At 44.6% G+C, this 22,973-nt stretch overlaps 1 protein-coding gene across 1 annotated transcript in view; it reads left to right on the top strand.

The window, feature by feature from the left end:
* The window catches only part of LOC138301485 (E3 ubiquitin-protein ligase TRIM39-like), a 188,974-nt gene extending 169,124 nt beyond the window's left edge, over positions 1-19,850 (top strand). The window contains exon 8 of the mRNA XM_069241997.1: positions 16,537-19,850. Within this exon, the coding sequence (XP_069098098.1) occupies positions 16,537-16,874 (338 nt within the window). The 3' untranslated portion in view covers positions 16,875-19,850. The remainder of the gene's footprint in view (positions 1-16,536) is intronic.
* The last annotated feature ends 3,123 nt before the right edge of the window (positions 19,851-22,973 follow it).

Below are 22,973 nucleotides of genomic sequence, written 5' to 3'. Positions count from 1 at the left end.
TCATATGAGAGAGAGCAGGAGAGTGCCATATCGTCTAATACGAAACACTGCTGCTCTCTCCCCTAGAGCTGGTGCCCTTTCCGGCTGCCTTGCACCATTCACACTCCTTTGCACATTAGTACTACAGTGTGTGTGTGGCAAGTCTAGGTTTTGTACCATTCTAGTACAAAATACTATGGTGAGACTGTGTAGTGTGGATTGGCAGCAGTACAGTGTTGCACACATGCAAAGTTGCAAATATTTGGAGAAAATAAAAAATGTTGCCTACATTGCACCTGCCTCAAAGAGGCAGGCCCTGTCTGCCTCACAAATCATGAGTAGTAGCTATTGGTGCTGGTAACCTTTAAAAGTGGTGGGGCGTAATCCTTTGCTCAAATTCCAAAGAGCTTCTTCTTGAAGGGATCCCTCACAATTTCTTGCACTACGTTTACAGTCACACTCTGACTCACTCAGTTTCACTTAGTTTCACTAATTCATGCAGTCTCACTCATTCTGCTCTGGCCCACTCATTCTGAATTACTCAGTCTTAGTGTGACTCAGTCTCACACGCAGTTACACTCACTCTCATTCTCCCTCACATTCATTCTCACACATACTGGTCCTTACTGTCACTCATTCTCACTCACTCTGACTTTGTCCTACACTGACTATCTCTCACTTTAACTCACACACATAGTCACACAGACATGCTCACAGTGCTGGGATTTTACCAGTTCTGAACAGTATCTCTGATGGCTGGTGCACGCACGTCCATGCGCCTGTGTCAGCAATCAAACAATGTCACTAGCTGACTCAGGTTGTTGCTGGACCCAAAGCGGGTCTATTTTGTTTTATATCAAGAGTGAATAGCTAGTCACTCTTGATACTATAAAAATGGACCACAAAACAAGGAGGGTGTAGTGTAGCTGTGGAGCCCATAAACAAGAGCCGCCACTGGTCCAGAGACTCCTGTCCATCAAACCAATCCATCCACTTAATCACCAATCCCTTCACCTACCCATCCTTCTTTCATCCATCCATTTAATCATCCATCCATCCTTTTGCTCACCCATCCACCATTTCGCCCCATCTATCTATCCTTTCACTACATCCATCCATCATCTTCCCTTTGGCTCATCCATCTATCAACCCTTTCACTCAGCCATCCATTCTTACACCCATCTATCCACCCTTTGTTCCAGCCATCCATTCATACATCCCTCCATTTCTCCTTTTACTCAGCCATCCATTCTTTCACTCACTCATCCATCTATTCATTGATCAGTTCACTCTTTCACTCATCCATCCATCCTTTTACCCAGACATCCATCTACCCTGCCTTTCACTCATCCATCCATTGTTTTACTCATCGATCTTTACATACATCCTTTCACTCGTCCATCCTCTCGCTCATCCATCCATCCATCTATTTACCCTTCCACTCATCCATCCATCCTTTCACTCAGTCCACTAACCTTTCAACATTTCTTTCATTATCCATCAATCCATCTTTTCACTCTATCCAACCATCCCCTCTTTCACTCATACACCGTGCCTGCCTTTCACTCTTCCATTCTTACGTCCATCCTTTCACTCATTGATCCATGCATCTGTCCATCCATCATTAAATCTAACCATCCATCCACCCATCCTTCCTTTCACTCACTCACCCTCCCAAGTTAATAACGAGCCTTTGACTGACGAGTTGCAGACAGAAGAGGCCCATCCCCTGCTGTACCTGCTAAAAGCGGTGGGGGTTTAAGATGACACTGATGCAGAAGCATAACTGCTCACTTACCTCTTAGTCCACTAATTAAATTGGTGTCCAGCTGCTTACTTCCCTCTCTTGGCCCTCTGCAGTTAAGATATGGAGCACTGTGTCATGCTCAGCTCTATAAAGTTTTTTGCAAAGTGAAATCAAATATAGTACTAAATATCTGTTACAGCCAGGAGAGCAGCCTCCTGCACCCCTCCTACAGCTTGCCCTCTGTGATGATCAACAAACACTCTCTCCTTGTCCTCATTAGCCAGACCCACTCCCAGCCATTGAAGTGAATGGAGCTTTGTCACCTTCTCCCAGGGCCACTGTGTATGCGCCCCAAAAGCAACTAGATCGTTTCTAATCCAGCACTCCCTTTCCAATGATGTTACGGATGATGTCAGTGCTGTAACTTATGCCTGCAGGTCGAAGAAAACCTTGCACAGTAGGACATATGCAAGGTTCACTAGATTTCACCCAAGAGATTCAGCACACGTCTCAGAGCAGGGATTTATTTTCAGCTGCTCTGTGTTTATTTCCCCGTTCCAGCCTCTCCCGCGAGGGTGGCAGGGCAATGCCCCTTTTGCCCATGAACACCAGTCGCCCCTGATGGTAGCATGGGAAAGCACTTGTACTACTCCTGTGACGCGTCCTTGATGCAAAGTAGCAGAAAGCAGAGCAGAGTGCTATTTTAAGTTACTTTAGGGCTACTTTCTAGCAAGCAACATGTTTTGCAGTAGAAAGTGTGCTAATTTGCTTAATTTGTGTTGTCTTTGCACTGGTTCAGAGTTTATGTAGAATTTTGCTACAAAGTCACAAATCATGAAACCTCTTTTGCAGCAGAGGAAGTTGCTTGAGTCGGATGACGCTTGTGAAACAGAGTTCAAGGCGCAGAAGGATGAGATTGCTTGTTTTGGTAAATTATTAGAGTCACATGATCTGAATGGCCAATGTTGCATGACTTTGGGTGCTAGCAACCGTGTTTTGGGAGTAGTGCTTTCTTACAGAGAGGATCTTGAGAGTACAATTGGGTTAGTATCAAGGACCCTGCAGCAGACAGAATGACGGTATTTAATAGATAGAAAAGTTCCTGCTTTGCTGCCTCAGTAATTAAATAATTAGAAAGGTTTATACTTTGGTGTGGGGAGAGGTTCACGTAGTTCACTGATCATAGACCTCTCATCTATATTCTGAATGGTGATGCTGTTAAGAAACATCGGATGCATGTACAAATGGTTTTTGGTTTGCAAACCCTCTGGTTTTCTAAATCGGATGGTTTGTGAATTCTAAAACCCTTTTTTAATGTATCAAAACCTTTTAACAAGTCTGAAAGGATTTTCTGAATCTTAAAAGTGTTTAGGGAACAATAAGAAGTTTGTATTTGAAGGACCTTTTTGAATGGTGTCCATTCTAAATACCAATTCCTTAAGGTATGTTCATGTTTTGCGACTGAAGTTTGCTTGTAAAACATTAATCTCTCACCCTCAACTCAAAGGAGGAGGTAACTCATTTGAAAATGAGAAAGGCCCTCAGTGGACCCCTTGGCCTTTGTGAGTGGTGAAAAAAACGTTTTTGAGAGTAAATCTGCCTAATCTTGAAAAAAAGTTTTTAAGAAACAATTGCTTTATTTAGAAGCAATCACAGACCGTGCACCCGATTGTAGCGAATCGAAGCGGGCTGCAACTTATGACTTATCTCATTCATTTTTATGGGAAAGGTCGAATTGAGACCCACTACAAGTCTGCATTTTGTGAACTAAACTGTTAATACACAGATTGGTTCACAAAATAAATGTGCATCCTATAAAAGTCGATGCACAAATTGTGATCCTTTTTACCTAATGCATTCTTTGCACATGAGGCCCCATATCCCATGGATGGCAAGTTTAAGCTCAAAGTTATTACAGTATAATTTTGAGGAGTTATACATTACAGAGCAGAGGGAACCTCGGGGCAGTTAACCTCTTACAGAAGAAATGGGTGAACAAGAGGATGAAGAATGTTTGGTTGCTGTAACAGTTTTGATGGGTTCAGGAGGATGATGGGTTCTAGAGGATTTTGCGAGAGGGAATGTTTTGATGCAATGAAAAGGATGATGATTTAAATTAGGTAAAGAATACACTGTACACAGGTGGCCATGTGAGAGCTATGTGCTCTGGTTCAGGTGCAACAGTTTGTCAAAATTGCTGACGAAGTATCTTAGGAGGAAAGCATGTTGTAGCAAGAAGATATGTTTATTTCACCTTATGGGTTACAGGAAAAAAATGTTACCTTAGGCCACAAACTACATGTAGGGCAAACAATAAATTCTGTATTCTGGTGGCTAATGATTGATTCTCAGATCAATGGCATGGTTAGTGTAAGAACATGGATTGTTATATGGGGTGAGCGACTGCCTACTTCAAAAAATAATCACAGCCCTTCTCTTAGGGAACATATAAAGTCACTACATTAACCTGAGTTCAACTCCACTGGTAGGTGTGGCTTAGAGGAGTAAAGTATTTATGCAGTGCCCTAACAGTAATAAAGATGAAATGCAGGACAATTAATAGATTAAAATGTAATGAACAAAATTACACGAAAGTAAAAAAAAATCCAAAAAGGGGAACTGGAGATATGCATTTTTAATGCCTTAAATAGAAATAGAGCCAAGAAGCTCTAAGTGCTGATGACAGTCAATGATTGCAGTAGAACAGGACCTATGTGTGATTCTAGGCTGACAGCGATGGAGGGCCTTAGGGACTTAGGGCCTGATTTATATTTTGGCGGTATGCATACTCCATTGCAACAGCTACAAAGTTTACACACTGCCAACAATTGGTCCACCCTCCCAATTTAATTGTGGGCAGTCCTCATGTTTGACTTCAGTGGAACGATGGGCGGTCCGGCAAAATATGAATCATGCCTTAAGGGCCCATCATTCTGGTATGGGGACGGATTAGTTTGCTCTGTCCCCATGGCGGAGGGTGCACCGCCCACATTTACAAATGACTGTCAAGCAGGTGCTCATTTATAATGAATTGGCAGGAACCGGCATCAGAGCCGTTCCAGTCAATGCATATCGCTGTTTGGTGGAGGGCTGCATCAGCAGTTCTCTTTTTTAATTTTCAGAAAGAAAACTCTGAAAGGGATGTTCTTTTGACAATAAAAAAAAAGTAATTCTCCCCTCACCGTGGGAGTCATCTCTCATGGCAAGGGGAGCATTATTTGCTTTTTACTATCCCTCACCGCCAGGGTTTGCCCGGTTGTGATGTAAAGTAAAAACAATGGCCAAATGTGTGCTCATCCTGACTGGGTGAAAGGCCATGTAGCCATTTCTCAGACTGCCTTTTCCCTGTCAGGCTGTCAATGAGGTTTGGCAGTGGCAGTGATGGAATAGTCACTGCTCTAGCCAAACCTAAGGTCGACCCTCCATTAAATCAGGCAGGCAGACCATGATGTTGGTGGTGTGTATACACCATCGTCATTACGATTAAGTATACATACCGCCAACCTATAAATCAGGCCCCTTGTCATTTATGTTCCAACCAACCACAGGAGTACACTTCTAAGGCCCTCAGAGCCTCAGGGGAGGCATTTAGAGACTCACAGGTTGTCAGGCAGAGGCCAAAAGCAGGGTCCAGTCCAGGTCCAGTTGCAACTGGTTGGGTACTTCCAAGAAAAGACACTTTAGACACCTAGGAGGTCAGCCAGCTGACCTTTAGAGTCCACTTCTCTTCTTTGTCCTGGGTACAAGTGGGAGCAGGTCCAGTCCTTAAGGGCTGCTCTCAAGTCACAGACATTGTTTCCAATCCTCTTCTGATTGTCCGCAGGGCCAGAAAGTGTTCTGAAAGGGGTGCCTGGAGGTCTCACATTTATGTCTGGCACTAGCTACTGGGCGGGAGTGCCTCCTGGACCCTCCACAGCAAATAGCTTTACTGCAAACAGGCCCAAAATGCAATGTGTCTGGTAATTGTCAAGTTGGCAAAGTCTTCAGCCACACTAAACTAGTACTTTGAGGGCTGGAGGTGTGAGTGGAGAGTGAACTATGGTAATCGTAGAGCCCTCCCTTATATTACACTAAAATCAAGGCACTGAGGCAGGCACTTTACCCACAACAAACCCAGAGACACAACGTCTGGTAGGACAAAAGCAGTATTGTATTGGCATTCTCTTATCTCCCTTTCAATTGGACCCCAGCTGTTACATGTGTCTCATCAGATTTGTCAAGCAGAATTTGACACTGTGCTGTCAAAAGGAGACCCACAGCACCCACCCTGTATATTCTGTTAAACTGAGAGGACTCATCTACCCCCATTCAGGTCAGCCTATTGTTTGGTAATGGGAGCCATTTCACACCTTTTTCACATGTATTCGTGGCTATTCACTGGCTTGAAGCTGGTAGAGGCTTATGCTAAAAAGCCTTCTGACAGTCCAAGAAGGTAAAGGATAACTTTCTAAAAGTTACCTTTTCCTTAACATTTATTATAAATTTGGAATTCACCAGTGAATGGGATTTTTAATAACTATCAAACATAGTTGTTATTTCTTTAGCTGATCCCTTTTCAAAGTTAGCAGTATTAGTATTTTAATCTGCATTCTGCTTTTCTACATAGAGCAGCTAGGCCTGCGATGGTGAAAATAGCTTTTTGTGTCTTGTAACTTTGTGATATTATTTTTCCACATGTCCAACTTTTAAATCACATGCACCTTATCTTGTGGGACATAAGGCATACATAGGGGTGACTTTGTAATATTTAGAAGGGAGGTGTTTACAAGTCACACTGCAGGTTTTACACTGCAGCAGTCAAGCCCCACAGTGTAGGCCTGAAGCAACAAGCTACATTTGCCTTGTCACCATAGTGTATGACACAATAGGTGCTACAGTCCTAAAATGGCATTCAATTTCCAGGTCGTGGATGCACATTCTACACCATACATTAGGGAATTATAGTCAAGTTAAAAGTGCCAATTAGGACTAAACCAATATATCCATGAAATGAAATGAAATGAGATGTAGATTTATATAGCGCATCTTATCATCCGTGAGGGTCTCAAGGTGCTGTCCATGGGCATAGGGAGATTAAGTGATTTGCCCAGAATCACAGGACGTTGCACCGACACACCGAGGCTCAAACCTTGACCTGCAGCTCCTGAGGCCATCACATTGACAGCTGCGCTACAACCATATTCAAAAGGGGAGTGCAGGTACTTTAATACTGCTTAACAGAGTAAAGTGCACAGAGTTCTAAACACAACAAAAATATAGAGTCCAACAAAAGGTAGAAAATCTGGGATGACTACGCAGAAAAGGCAGATTTCGTACAAAGAATCTGTTGTGTTCACAGGCAGTGATCAGCAGAAAACTGTCACACCATTCCTATAACCATTTAGTGTGTCTAAAAGACCTTGAGAAAAAACATCTGTAGATTTATTTGGAACCTTCCATGCTTTGGGGGATGAGGAACAAATTTGCCATTGTCTTTGTGCATTACTATAGCAAATGGCAAGAGATGCTGTTTATGAGCTAAATGAACATAAAGGAGATTATCGTTTTTTGAAAACGTTTTTATGATGGAAGGTTGCCAAGGGAAACAATGTAACGGGGTACAGTTCATATCAAAGGAGTAGTTCATTTTCACAAATAACCCAACTGTAAACATCAGCGGATAGCGCTATAATAGCCACAGGCCAACAGATTGGTGAAACTGATTAATTGAATGTTTGTGGACATTGTGCAGTGGGTCCTAAGTGGAAAAGTGGATGTTAATGAGGCACTGAGTGCTGTGAATGTGGATATGATGGATTATTTGATCCATCCATCTGTTGAAAAATCGCAAAACAAATACAAGAACAATTGTGTGAAGGCGAAAAGTCTGGTGATTCAAGTAGGGGATTGAGAACAGACCAAAAATCAAAAAACAATGTACCAAGAGGGTCTTCCAAGTTTAACTCACTGCACAAGTGGAAACAGTAAAGGGTAAGCCTATGAAGATTTTGGTGAAAGAGTGATGGAACTTTGGGACGACTGTGAAAGTCAGTAGCCCTGGGAGAACTTAGGGTGTGTTCAGGGGAATATTACCAATGAAGGAATGTAAGTTGTGTGCAGGGTTCCTAGAAGGTACGTTTGGCACTTTTATGTAGGACAAACTTGGCTCAACAACATTAGAACACTTTACATGTTTTTAGCATGGGGAGATAGTGATTTGCCCAAGAGCACGGGATGTTGAGACGAGACTGGGACTCGAACCTGGGGGTCTTGGGTCAGCAGCACTGGCCAGTAGGCCACATCTTCTCCCTTGACATAATTGAATGATCTTATTTTGTTTCTGGTTGTGCTACTACTATTTATGCCCATATTGATTGCATGCTCAGCCTGTGTATAAATTGAATAGTATAAATGTAGATGCATAAGTGTAACAGAGTGTTCTATTCAGTTATTAGAGGATTTAATTCCTCACTGTTGGGGAATAATGTTCCTGCGGTTTTTTGAAAGGAAGAGATGAGTGGCTCGCATCCCTTTATTTACTCTACATGTGTCTTTAGAAGGGAGTCTTGGTCCTCAGCTGAAATTATATTGGTTAAGTGTTTGGAGTGTTCTATTGCAGTACTCCCCTGACTCTTCAGCTAGTCAATGGCTAAATAAACCTGCTTTGTTTCCACGGCACCCCTTCATCTTCATTTTCTACTATAATTACAGGTAGCCTGTGGTTTGCAGAAATGCTGAGATGATCCTGTGTAGTTTCCAATAAGACAAAAACTAGAACAACCATATTAAGAGCACTTTCTCTCTTCGGTTTTGGTGTCTTGGAGTGATGCTGAAGTAATCTTGTTCTGACCCTTTCTTCCATCTTCTGGACAAAGTTCTGTTATTTGCTTTGGTTGCAATGAGGTTTTTGGTGAGCGGGCTGAGGTTGCACTATCTTTACGAGGGCCTTTTTTATTTGATAGGTATCAGAACTTCATTTGAAGTCTTTGACGTAAGGTTAACTTCATTCATTAAAGTGGTGGGTTCTACCTTTAAATGTTACATTAAGAGGCGTGACCAGCCATCATAGCCGTGTGGACTTAATCTACCCGAGCTCCACTGCATTTCCGGAACGAATGGAGGCTGTGGGGGTCTGTGTGCACTGAGATCGCCAGTAGCAGACGTCAGAATATTCAGAGAAGCCTTAGGGCCTGAAAACTGGAGCGATAGATGGCTCCCCATGCCAATTTGAGTCTGGGAGTCCCAAGAGGCCGCCGCCAGCGGGAGTTTGTGACTGACATTTTTGTCTGCCTGAGAGTTTGGCAGTGTGTGTGGCGATGCAGCGTTTCAGCTGAATCCGGTGACCCCCTCCCATTTAACAAGGAAATAGAGACATACCTGCATGAGAACGGCCTGACTGGGTGCGGGGGGCTCTTGCTAGGTACCCCAGCGGGACCTAACTGAAAGTGCCTGACCCCAACATGGCAGCTGCAAGAAGCTTCAAGCTGGGACAACACGGAACACGTACCTGGGTGAAGTAACAATGGACGGAAGCCCCCTGGGGACCTCATAATCACATAAAAACACCACAGGGGGGAGAACTGGCCCACTACTGGGAGGCGAAGACCCTTTTACCCCCGGGGACAAATCCTTTAAGTGGAACACATCTCACAATGGAGCTGGGATGAAAGAAAAGTGCCCCTTTTCAGTAGCCTTCTTCTCACTGCCCAGGAATTAAAGGAACTCTGAAACCGCATGCACTAAGCCGCAACTGTGGACATGACTGAGGCAAAACTTGGAGAGGCCTGATACAGTGCCCCCACCTCCCTCTAGATCAAGCAGACACAGAGGACAGATAACTTCAAGACATTACCACCTCTCCCTGGAAAGCTCAACAGGCGGTCTAATGCACAATGCCAAAATTATTGGTGCAGAGGGACGCTCACTCACCTACCCGGTAGAGTGGGGATCAATTTACTCTAGACTTGAAGCCTCTAACTCCACATGAACAAGGGGGGGGGATACTGTTCTACATGCCACCCAAAAAGACCCAGCACATCAGCGTGTCCGGTTACTTTCAACCAGCGGAGGCCAAGGAGATCTGCCCACAGGAATCGGAGCCTGATACTGTGGTGCTAGCAAAAGACGACCTACTAGCTTCGCTACAGGACTTTAAAAAGCAGACATGACCAGTTCTGTTGATGCTCTTTGCTCTGACCTTGCCATCAGACTCACGACACTGCAACAAGATGCAGACTCAGTGGGGAAGCGCACCCTGGATTTAGAAACGCAATGCTAGACTATGGATCTTCGCCTGGAAAAACTGAAAGACTACAACACTCAGCTCCAGGATCATTTGCATACTACCGTTTTGAAATGCAAAGATCTTGAAAATAGCTCCAGGAGGGATAATGTTCGGCTCAGAAATCTAGAGCAGTGGTTCCCAACCTGTGGTCCGGGTACCCCTGGGGGTCAGCGGAGACTCCTCAGGGGGTACGCAACCGCTTAAAAAATGTATAATATCATCAGATTAGGTCCCCAGCTTTCAGCAATGATTCAGTTGGGGGGTTCCCAGATCCCAATAATGATTCAGTGGGGGGTCCCTGGGTTCCAGTAATGATAAAGTGGGGTCCACAGAAGTCAAAAGGTTGGGAACCACTGATCATAGAAGGAGCATAGGATCCGGATCTTGAGGCTTTTGTGCTAGGCCTCTTTGCCGAACTCATAGGAGATCCTCAAGTAAAAATGTAATTTGAGAGAGCACAACGTGTGGGACCTCCACCGATGGGAGAGGGATGATGATTTCGAGATGTGCTGGTAAAGTTGTGCTCTTTCAAAGTAAAGGAAAGTGGCCCGGAAAGCAGAAACAATCTCCTCCCAAGGAGCGACATGCTCGAGCTATCAGGACAGTGCACCCGCTACAATGGCAAGAAGACTCCAATTCAGACCTGTCACAAAAAAACTTCACAAGAGCAACGTAAAATATCGATGAACCTTTCCATTTGGACTCACTTTTTCTTACCTGAATAAATCCCACCACTTCACTGAGGTGGGGGAGGAGACGACCCTCTTGGGCCTGACGCTGGTCGGTGACACCAATTTGGGCAACACAAGTGAAGTACCAAACGCGAACCCTATTCCCAGTGGAGACAAAACTGCATGGCTTCCTCCAAGGCGCCCTAAGAAACAAGGGAAAAAAGGGAACCGAGGAAATATCAGACTCCTCCACATGAATTTGGGCTATAACAGGCTGAGTGACACATCAGACGATATCCTTTTTACCTGGTTTTAGTTATATGACTCATTGGGATATGAATACGACAGAGGGATTCTTTGCAGTTCTGTATAATCGTGAGAGACCCGATACACAGGGGACATTGGCCCTCCTGGAGTGAGAAATAGCCTCACTACTGTTTATCATCAAATGGATGCACCTAAGCCTCACTCATATTATCATCCACTAAGTATGCTACTGCTGGTATGGACCAGAGCGCGTATAATGTTATATTATTATGTCATAGATAGATTGCCTATGGGATAAGAGTTCCTGAATGTTTTAATGTGCAGTTTTTTCTTGTTTATCATGAGTGACCCCTTTAAGGGATATTTGAGACAACGCAACAAGAGTCATCGTCAGAATTTCCAAGCTGGAGGGAGGAGAGATGGGGAGACATGAGAGGCAAGGGGGGAGGTGGGGAGGAAATGGTTAACTGTACTAGATTGATATGGTGTTAGTCACATTGACATGGAATGTGCGGGCCTTAATTCCCCGGCCAAGAGGCAGAAAATATGGAAATATCTCTTAGATGTGAGTTACGATATAGTGGCTTTACAGGAAACCCATCTTAAACGTAGTGAAGAACATAGACTCCAACATAAGAGGTATCCCATGGCTTATAAATCGTCACATATTACTAAACACAATGGGGTGGCCCTTTTTTTCATTCCTCTCTTGCTTTCCAGCCATCTACTCACAAATCTGACAGGGAAGGGAGATTTCTAATGGTGAAAGACAAAATTGCAGGCCGCCCATGCATGATAGCCACAATATATGCTCCCAATACAGATCAAGTGGCCTTTGCTCAATCCTGTCTCAAGCAGGTAGGGGAATTTGCCGAGGGAGAGATAATCCTACTGGGAGATTTTAAGATTACTTGGGACCAGAGTGTAGACAGTTCCCATCCATTGGGCACACCCACTGCAAGCTTCTCCAAGACTTTGAAAACGATAGTGCTGGAAACTGGGCTAATTGATACTTGGCTACTTCTGCACCCCAAAACTAAGGACTACATTTTTTACTCCCACTCTCATCATACCTACTACCAATTTGAATATTTATCTATGAGCCAATCCTTCGTTCATAATATCCTGTCATCAGAATCTCACCCCATAACCATTTCTATACCATGCCCCAGCAGTATTAACTCTGGATTGGTCCTTGGGTACTTCCAAAGAGGGTAGATGGTTTTCCCTGCCACTCTCACGCGAGACTGATTATTCCGAGATGAAATCCATAAAGCCGTTGGGGAGTTATTTACCTTGAATGACCCCCAAGATACACATATAGCTAACTGGGACGCCTTCAACGTGGCCACTAGAGCGAAGTGTATTTCCCTTATGTCAATCCTTTCCAAGTAAAAAACCCAGGAACGTTTAACACTAGAGAATGAGCTGAAGATAGCAGAACCGACACACAAGGAATCCTCCTCTTTACAGGCACAAAGGAAAGTTACAACACTGAGAGGAAAATTGAAAATTGAAAGCAATTTATACAAATAGAGCAGAGTTTACTATGCTTCGTCTTAGAGTAACACGATTGGACTGAGGCTAGCCCAACAATTGAGAATAAAGCAAGAAAGAGAATACATCACTCGTATTAAATTCAAACATTGGTGGGTGGCCACGACAGAAAAATTTAAAGCAAATGCCTTTAGAGACTTTTATAAAAACCTATACGCAGCAGATACGCCGGGGAAGTCTCTCTCCACAAGTTACCCAAGAACAAAATAAGGCCTTGAGTGACTTCATTGAGGAAGATGAAGTAAGGGTGGCAAAAGCCTCACTTAAACTTCATAAGTCACCTGGGTCGGATGGCTTCACAGCCCAATTCTATAAAACCTTCAGCTTGGATCTCATACATCAATTAATTAAGTTGTTCAACCACATAGCCACTAAACCTGGAGACACACGCTCTATGAGCGAAGCTCTATTATCAGTCACCACAAAACCAGGGAAAGATCCGTAATACTGCTCCTCCTATAGACCCATCGCCTTACTAAATTTGGACGCCAAATTATACACCAAAATTCTTGCTACCAGTTTAGAGGGAATTTTGCCAGACCTGATCAACCCAGACCAGTCTGGATTTATAAAGGGGAGACAAAATCATGCCAATCTATGGTGTGTGATATATCTAATGGAATAAGCCACTAAAAAACATATCCCGGCAATACAGCTTTGTTAGATGCTGAAAAAGCATTGATTGGTCTTTCCTTTTTCAGACTATGAGACACTTCAGCATCAGCTAGAAGTTTATAGCAGTGATGCAAGCAAACTATACTGCCCCAGTGACCAAGGTGTTGGTGAATGGAACTAGTTCTGCCTTCTTTCACTTGTAGAGCGGCACACGCCAGGGTTGTCCACTCTCTCCTCTCTTATTCACAATTAGTGTAGAACCTTTGGTGGTAAAGGTGTGACAGGAGGAAGGGATTTGGGTTATACCCTTCGGATCTATTACCCATAAGATTTCTCTTTTTGCGGACGATGTTCTATTGTTCCTAACAACTCTAATAACCACACTTTTAGCTTTACAACATGAACTCACCAGATTTGAGGAAGAGTCATGTTACCGGATTAACCTGTCCAAATTGTATCTCTTCAATTTAACCTTCTCCTCTGCTGAGATGGAACAATTGGTACTTAGCACTCCCTTTCAGTGGGCAAAGAAGGAACTTACATATTGGGTATTACCCTCCCCCACGTATTTCCGACCTATGAAGCCAATTATCCTCCAATAATTAAACAACACATGACAGACTTTAAGAGATGGGCACTGCTATATTTGACTTGGGTAGGCCATATTCATGCTCTCAAAATGTTGGTTCTACTGCGATTTTGATACCTTTTTTAAGGCCTACCCATCCCGCTGGAGGGAGGCTTCTTTTTCACACTACAACCTCTCCTGATTAATTTCATTTGGCTAAAAAGAAGAGCCCGCTCCCATATAGAGTGCTCTGGCTGCCCAGATCAGCAGGTGCACTGGCTCTCCCTGACTTTCAATTGTACTACAAGGCGGCACAATTACAAGTGATCACAGAGTGGTCCCTTCGTGAGTCGGACAAACACTGGCTCCACATGGACTGTACAGTGACGGGCCACTCTATATGGGACCTGTTGTGGAAACCCAAACCTGATAGTCCCAGCAATGACCACTTGAGTGTTCCCACAAAAACAACCTTTGACATCTGGGACAACGTAAATAAGTCGGGAGCCTAGGCCCAATTCCCGTCTCCATTTATGCCTATCCATTTCGACACGGTTTTCCTCTCAGCGTTCTCCCAGGGACCCTTTGAGAAATAGAGTACAGGGGTTTCACTTGTAATATCTGACTTGTTCCATGGGCACGATATACTTACCTTTGAGGATTGTCAACAAGATTTCGGACTGCCATAATCTGAGCTATACCATTATACACAGTTACAACACTGGGTTCTCCAACCAGACAATAGGGAAGCGTCAACGAAGGATCTTTCACCAATCTAAACATTTGTGAAAAAACAGACAGAATTGAAGGGGGAAATCTCCTCTTTCTATAGACTTTTATTGGATTCAGCCTCCCACACTCCTCCGGGCGTATATATTTCTGGTCTAATCAACTAGACGAGCCCATAACGGATTACCAATGGAGTCGATTGTGGCAAGATATTCCACGGTATAACCACTCCAAGGGCTTAAGGGAAGCCCATTACAAGACTTTAAATGATTGGTATCTATATCTTACAAAACTTAAAAAGATCTTCCCTAATACCACTGATACTTGTTGGTGGGGATGTGGATTGTTGGGCGACTTCAGGCATGTTTAGTGGGACTGTCCAGTAATCTGCCCGTACTGGCCGGAAATTGTAGCCCAAATCAAGGAGATACTGGGATATCTCATACCGGCCACACCAGGATTTGCACTCCTGGGACTACGAGATACATCCCTTAAACATCAAAACCCGAGTGATTGTGTGATTCTTTGGTTATGCCTGCGAGCAGCTAAAATGACATTGTCTAATGCCTGGAAGAAACTGGTGGCTCCCTTGATCACTCAGCGGCATGCAAGCTTCTGGCAGGCCCTAACCATGGAGCATTTAGACCATATCTTCAGAGATAGCTTCAAAAACTTTGAATACCAATGGGGATCACTGGTGTCCTTTCTCTCCAAGGGCTTCCCGCTTACAGCCTGGCCTACGCGAACCCGGGCACTCCCCCCTCTTCCAGATATGTTTTTTTGTGAATGAGCGGGCTTCAAGCCTGGGGTGGAGAAGGACAGATAAACAAATACAATCTTGCTTGGGCGCTATGTAATGAGATGCCAACTATTTACACTCATGGTATAAGTTGTTATGCTTTCTTGATATGTTTTATTCCTTTCGTTCTTATAATTCATACATCTTTAAGACCTCCGAAAGGGATCGTGAGACAGTAGAGACAAGGTAAATAAGAGCAATATGTTGTGTTTTACAGGTAACGCTTATATTATTCAAATGACACAAATCATATCCGAAACTGTGAGATTCATTAGCAATGAACCTTGATGCTGATGTCAATTTATCGAAAATGTGCTTCCTGCATATGTTCTAATTTGAAAATTCAATAAAGAAAGTTTGATTATGGGTTCTGTGGCCATCTGCCTATCAAGGAGGGTGTTTGGTTCCTTAAGGCATTAGTTCTCGCAGTGTTTGTGTTTTTAGGTGTTGGTGATTGTTTGTGATAGTGCCCGGGGTGTGTAGAGCTGTAGAGAGGGTCAGGGTACTTTCTGCCGCAGGTTCAGTGCCTCCAAATTTGAAAGGTGTGATATCGTCTGAAGCCATTTTGACTTCTCAGAGTATGTGCTAAATTTTTTAAGGGTATTGTCAGAAGGCGGAGAGATCCCTAAAAGCTTCCAGTCCTATTTATCGGGGGTACACCCCGTCCTCACATAAGGAGTTATTACTGGGTGTCTCTGCTGCTGCTTGAGTCCTGGGTGTCTGCGCCCAGACAGAAGAATCCTCGGTTAGAATCAGTGTCCTTGACATAGGAAGTAAAACCTGCACATCTGTATGGAGCAGGGCCACGGTTCAAGGGGCAAAGGCCACAGTGTCTGTGATATAAGTTCGGGAAGAGGCCACAGACATGTTAGGCTGGAAAAGCCACCTGGAGTTGGGTGGGTGGGACTAGAGGTTAGCTTACCAGACTAAAATGCTTCAGAAAATGGACCTAGTTGACATTTTTGCCCAGTGGGATCTCACAAGACAGAGCGCAGTGAAGACGGAAGCGCCTCTCAAGCAAGGCGTACACAGCCAAAGGCTTTCCATTGGGCATATACAGATAGGGTTTGGGTTCGTGGGCCAGCCATTCATCTCTCAAGCCTCATGCATGTATAACAGACCAAAATGAGCCAGGGGCATCACACTAATGTTTGTCAGGTTTGAATGAAAATGCGCAATTATGAGAATGAATCAAGCAATGTCTTAATATGATCGTGTGACGTGCCATTGATAGATGTTATAAAATAACATTGAATAAACACAGCGCGCGGTTCTGTCCTGCGCAGAGCCTCTGGTCTCCTCTTCATCCACAGTAAAGCTCTTTGTTTCCTTTCTCTGCAGAGGCGCTGACTCTGGGTCTGGACACAGCTCCTTCTAAGACGGAACCTGAAAGAGGCACTGACATGGGAAAGCAATCAGTGTTTGTTAAAGCCATGTCCCTAATGAATTTACGCAGGGACGTAGATTCTGACAACCCACAGAGGCCTGCCTCGAGTACACCTATCACCCAACACCCGCAGGCCGGTTCATTTCTCGTCACCCAGGGGCAGATCGCCAACGCCAGATCTTCCCTGAGAAGGGTTCGCCCAGAACAGACGTTCCCTTCCGGTACCATTGCCCAGGCCACTGCCACAAGCGCCAACCCCCCTCCGTCCTTTCCTTGGGCGGGGAGAGAATAGGCGCCCTAGCTGATTGTCCTGAATTAAAGTCCCTTTTGTGTTCATTGGTCAGTACCTGGATGAGCGGGGACTGGTCCCTGATTCCAATCACCTCCGAACCTCCCCAGCTCATGATAGCTTGGCTCATCAGATGATGGTTTTGTTGTTGTGTGCCCTTGCGACCCCTGGCACTGCCTTTACGACGTCTGGTCTCAGAGATGGCAAAATCAGTGCCAGGGACACAGGGAGGCGAGGTTGGTGCTCCACTGTCCTTTTCTGGCAATTTATTTTATTACAATAACAGTGAATAATATTCCATTATTCACTATTAGTGTAATACAAAATGAAGTACAGTTAGCTGGAGTATGGACTTCCCTAGTAGCTGAGGTCAGAAAAAATGCTTTTAAATGTATGTTGTTTGCGTGCTTACCGGTGACGGTGTCTTTATGTGAGAGAGATTGTGTATATGTGTGAATGTGAGTGTATATGTAAGCATGTGTGTGTGTGTAAGTGAAAGGTCAAAGGGCGTGTGATGTTACTTTCCGCTGCCCCTGGCATTTTGGTAAATTGACATCCATGCCTGCAAAGGTCAAAGGGTGAAGGGAGGACAAGCAAGGGGGCTAAAGGGGTGTGAAAAACTTCACCTGCAGACTGATATTGAAGGACTAAACTGGCAAATCAGACAGAAACGAACAGGCAAGGACAAGGCTGGAACAAGATGCTGTTGGCATAACCTTAATGCACACAGCTCTCTGTGCCCTTCAGAATACTGGCACCCTGGGCCTGGGCACAGCTCACCCATGCTAAAGGCCGGCCACCCTGAACAATATTTCTTGTGAAACCCCAGTCTGGGCTGGCCCTAGAGTTTTTGCTGCGGTCAGTGCAGAAGGCAGGAAGCGCTATATAAAAACATCAATAAATATTATCACTAATAGTAATGTGGAAAGGACATTTAGATGTGATTTTCACTTATTACATCACATGTGTAGAGGGACAGCTGAGCTTAGAAACTACTCAAACTGAAAACATCTAAAAACAGCGAGTTATATTGGGTAGCACATTTAAAACATACACCTTTCACTGACGACGAGTACATACAACAGGGTGGTTGAATTGTCTGAAGAGGGATTTGGTTTTGTGCTACTACTCAGGTGGGCTAGCAATGGAACACAGTTGTCTGTGTGTATCGGTAACAGGCTTCAGGTGTGGAAGTCACCCTATTTGACAACTGAACATTGTTAGAAATGGGGTTTTTGGTTGGCAGTCAGGTTACCCTCTGTCCAAGCAAAAGCCCTCACTCTAGTCAGGGTAAGTCACACACTATCCAAGATTATCCTGTGCCCACCCTCTGGTAGCTTGGCACGAGCAGTCAGGCTTAACTCAGAAGGCAATGTGTAAAGTATTTGTGCAATAAATCATACAATACCACCATATAGCACCACAAAAATACACCACACAGTATTTAGAAAAATATAGAATATTTATCAGGATAATTGTAGGTCAAAAAGAATAAAGTTGCAATGGAAAATTGTAGAAATATCACAGGACAGTGATATAAAGTGTCTTAAGTCTTTAGAATGTAAACAAAGTCTCTTTTAAGCACAAGTACCTGGTTGGGAGTGGAAAAATCTCCTCAGAGGGCCACAAGAGAAGAGGTGCGTGGAAAAAGGGTGTGTGCGTCGATTTCTCCCCGGCACACACAGACTTGCGTCGTTATTTTCCACGCGGGGAAGTTGGCGTCGTTTTCCGGCGCTCGGACAGTCTCTTTCTGTGGATCGCGGGGATTACCAGATGTCCCGGGTCTGTGCGTGGATTTTCCTGCTTGTTCTCCGGCTGCGTGTCGGTCTGCGGGGCTGCGCGTCGAAATTACGATCTCAAGGCAGGCGTCGCGTCGATTTCTCCTCTAGACTTCGATCTGCGGGGCTGCGCGTTGAAATTACGATCTCACGGCAGGCGTCGCGTCGATTTCTCCTCTAGAGGTCGGGCGGCGTTGTCCTTGCGAGGCCGTGCTTCGCATCTTCGATCGTCGCAAGAGCGTCGCGTCAATCAGCGTCGGAGTGCAGCGTTTTTCTCGCCGCGAGACAAGCTGTGCGTCGAAATTTTCGGCGCACGGAGCGTCCAAGTAAAAGAGAGTAGTCTTTTTGGTCCTGAGACTTCAAGGAACAGGAGGCAAGCTCTATCCAAGCCCTTGGAGAGCACTTTCACAGCCAGACAAGGGTTCAGCAAGGCAGCAGGGCAACAGCAAGGCAGCAGTCCTTTGTAGAAAGCAGACAGGTGAGTCCTTTGAGCAGCCAGGCAGTTCTTCTTGGCAGGATGTAGTTTCTGGTTCAGGTTTCTTCTCCAGCAAGTATCTGATGAGGTAGGGCAGAGGCCCTGTTTTATACCCAAATGTGCCTTTGAAGTGGGGGAGACTTCAAAGAGTGGCTAAGAAGTGCACCAGGTCCCCTTTCAGTTCAATCCTGTCTGCCAGGGTCCCAGTAGGGGGTGTGGCAGTCCTTTGTGTGAGAGCAGGCCCTCCGCCCTCCCAGCCCAGGAAGACCCATTCAAAATGCAGATGTATGCAAGTGAGGCTGAGTACCCTGTGTTTGGGGTGTGTCTGAGTGAATGCACAAGGAGCTGTCAACCAAGCCCAGCCAGACGTGGATTGTAAGGCACAGAAGGATTTAAGTGCAAAGAAATGCTCACTTTCTAAAAGTGGCATTTCTAGAATAATAATATTAAATCCGACTTCACCAGTCAGTAGGACTTTGTATTACCATTCTGGCCATACTAAATATGACCTTCCTGCTCCTTTCAGATCAGCAGCTGCCACTTCAACAGTGTATGAGGGCAGCCCTAATGTTAGCCTATGAAGGGAGCAGGCCTCACAGTAGTGTGAAAACGAATTTAGGAGTTTTACACTACCAGGACATATAACTACACAGGTACATGTCCTGCCTTTTACCTACACAGCACCCTGCCCTAGGGGTTACCTAGGGCACACATTAAGGGTGACTTATATGTAGAAAAAGGGGAGTTCTAGGCTTGGCAAGTACTTTTAAATGCCAAGTCGAGGTGGCAGTGAAACTGCACACACAGGCCTTGCAATGGCAGGCCTGAGACAAGAAAAAGGGGCTACTTAAGTGGGTGGCACAACCAGTGCTGCAGGCCCACTAGTAGCATTTAATTTACCAGCCCTATGCACATAAAGTGCACCTTACTAGGGACTTATAAGTAAATTAATAGTCCAATCAGGTATGATTCAAGGTTACCATGTTTTAAAGGAGAGAGCATATGCACTTTAGCACTGGTTAGCAGTGGTAAAGTGCGCAGAGTCTATAAACCAGCAAAAACAGTGTCCAAAAAGTGGAGGGAGGCAGGCAAAAAGTTAGGGGTGACTACCCTAAGGCTGTCAGGTCTAACAAACATGTTCTGACAAGCGCCTTGACCAGAGTCCCATCCAGGCTTGATTGAAAGGGTTTTGAATCCCTTAACTCTAGGCACATGTCTGATTGTGCCTGGTTATAGGGCGAGCCTGGACCAGAGACATATTTGTCCCTCCCAGAAGGTTTGTTAAAAGCACAAAAACAGCCAGAATCCATACAACACTCTCATTGTAACTGCCTTACTCAACCCTCAGACAGAAGTCACACATCCACAAGACGCCTGCGACAAACACAATGACAAACACGCAGGACGTTCCCTTTGCAGTGTTTAGTGGTGCTTTTAAATTTTGACTTGTAAGAGGTCCACGGGAAAACACTGCCCCATTAAAGCAAAGCTCAATCTGACCATTCAGAGATTGCAAGAAGAACAATTAGAGCACAGGCCCTGCTGTGATCTTCAGATGCCTTCAGATTCTTCAGAGGTGGGAGAGATCTTCAATCAGACACTCCTGGTCCATCCATTCAGACACGGAGCAGGTGACACCTCGCTATACCTTCACATGAGCCTTGGTGAGCAGAACTGCAATTGATGAGGAATCACAGCCTTCACTATGATCCATCCAGGTTATCCTTTCACAAATACATCTCTGAGTGTGATACAATCCATTTAGAGTCGTTCCTCACATATAAAGCCCAGAACCGACAGTACAGTCACATGAGGGTCAGTTATTTTGAGAGAGAAGGCACATAGGCTGTTATTCAATCCTTTTCCATGCAGTACTTTCTCAACACAAAGCGTGTTGCAACACCCTTTAAAAAAAGGTAGTTTGCACACAATTCAGAGACTGCAAGGTGATGTGTGGCACACTGTCCTTTTACAGAACCAGCACAGAACCTGCTATATCATCACTTCACAGTCAGTCCTCTCGCATACCCAGCATACTTCCTTCCAAATGATCAGTTCAGAGTCTGTCATCTCGCATACCCAGCATAGAAACAGCCATATGAGCATTTCACAGTCTGTCCTCTTGCAGACCCAGACTAGAACCTGCCATATGATCATTTCATAGTCATTCCTTTCACAGACCTAGCATGGAACCTTCCATTTGATCAGTTCCCAGTCTGTTCTCTCTCAGATCTAGCATAGAACCTGCCATATGATCACTTCATAGTCATTCCTTTCACAAAGCCAGCATGGAACCTGCCATATGGTCACTTCGCTGTCAGTCCTTGCAGACCTATCATGGGACCTGCCAAGTGATCACTTCACAGTCAGTCGTCGTGCAGACCCAGCATTGAACCTGCCAATCAATGCTTTTTTACTCACTCTTCTGGCAGACCTAGCATGAATCTTGCCATATGATCAACCTACACCGTGTTCTATTGCAGACCCAGCATTAAAACTGACATTTGATCACTTCACAGTCAGTCCTTCCTCGGTCCCAGCATGGAATCTGCCATATGATCCCTTCACAGTCAGTCCTATAACAGATCCAGCACAGAACCTGCCACACAATCCCTTCGCAGTCAGTCCTCTCACAGATCCAGCATTGAACCTTCCATATGATCAGTTCACATTCTGTACTCTTACAAACGCAGCATGAAACCTGCCGCACTGTCCCTTCACCAACAGTCTTCTCAGATACAGCACATAATCTGTGATAGGAGTTTTTATATAATAAATCCAGTGCTGACAGTAGGATGTTTTTTTCCTTACACTCCCATGGCAAGAAGAGTTTTCTTTTCATTGTGATCATGATGAATGTTTAATGAGTAGTGAATTCAAGAAGACACCTGAATTGTGCTGATGGTTTCCTACATATTATCTAGCTGCAGAGCAAGTGGAGGTTTGAAGAAGGCAGCTAGAAGCTTGTTGGTGAGAAGGCCTTGAGAGTCTGTAATTGTATTGTCATGTTTTAACCTGATTGAACAACTTTCCTGAGAACAATGTGTAGGTGTGTGCATGTTAGAGAGGTGGTCTTTCATACAGTGCGCAGCTGAAATGAACACTTCAGATTTAGATTCTCTTCAGACTGAGGTACACTTTAGACTGATGTAAGTTACTTTAGACATAAGACTGAGATAGGGCAGACTTTAGACTACCCTTTTTGCATCCTTATGCTGGATTGCCCTCTGATCAATGAGACTTTTAGGATTTTGATTTGCATATTAACTGCATATTTGTTGAAGCATATGCATTGCAATCATGATTTGGCTTTCATTTAATTGATTTTTTACTTCTGTAAATCATTTACTTTTAATAAATATTTATGGCTTTAAACTCAATGCTCTCTGTCGTTTTTGCGGAGTCTAATCTGCTTCACATATTATCGAATGCATTTAATTTGGTGACTAGGCTCAGGGCCTGATTTAGATGTTGGTGGTAACGGGTCTGCCACCACTTTTTTACGGAAACCCCGTCCACCGGCTTGATGGTCCGCCTACCCAATTTAAATGTTGGCAGTTGCATAGACGATAACCCGCCCGAGTCCCACCGGCTCTGCCAAGTCCACCTCAATGGCACTATAGGAAAGAGTGGCTGGTGACAGAACTCCAGCCACACTTACTGCCGTGCAGATTTGGACATGCCTTACTTCCAAGAAAAATGTGGCAGTCTGACCTCCAATTCTGAATTGGCAGATTGGGGGTGGAAAGGGGTGAAAACTCACCTTTTTTCTAATTCCACGTCCGTTTCCAGCTGGACACGACTGGACAACACCTGCCGTCGCTGCTGCCAGTGGACCGCAGAGAAAAC

This window comes from Pleurodeles waltl, chromosome 6, assembly GCF_031143425.1.
Source record: "Pleurodeles waltl isolate 20211129_DDA chromosome 6, aPleWal1.hap1.20221129, whole genome shotgun sequence".
NCBI classification, from domain to species: Eukaryota; Metazoa; Chordata; class Amphibia; order Caudata; family Salamandridae; genus Pleurodeles; species Pleurodeles waltl.
The sequence above is the reverse complement of the archived record's forward strand: the minus strand, read 5'-3'. Positions and strand labels throughout refer to the sequence as shown.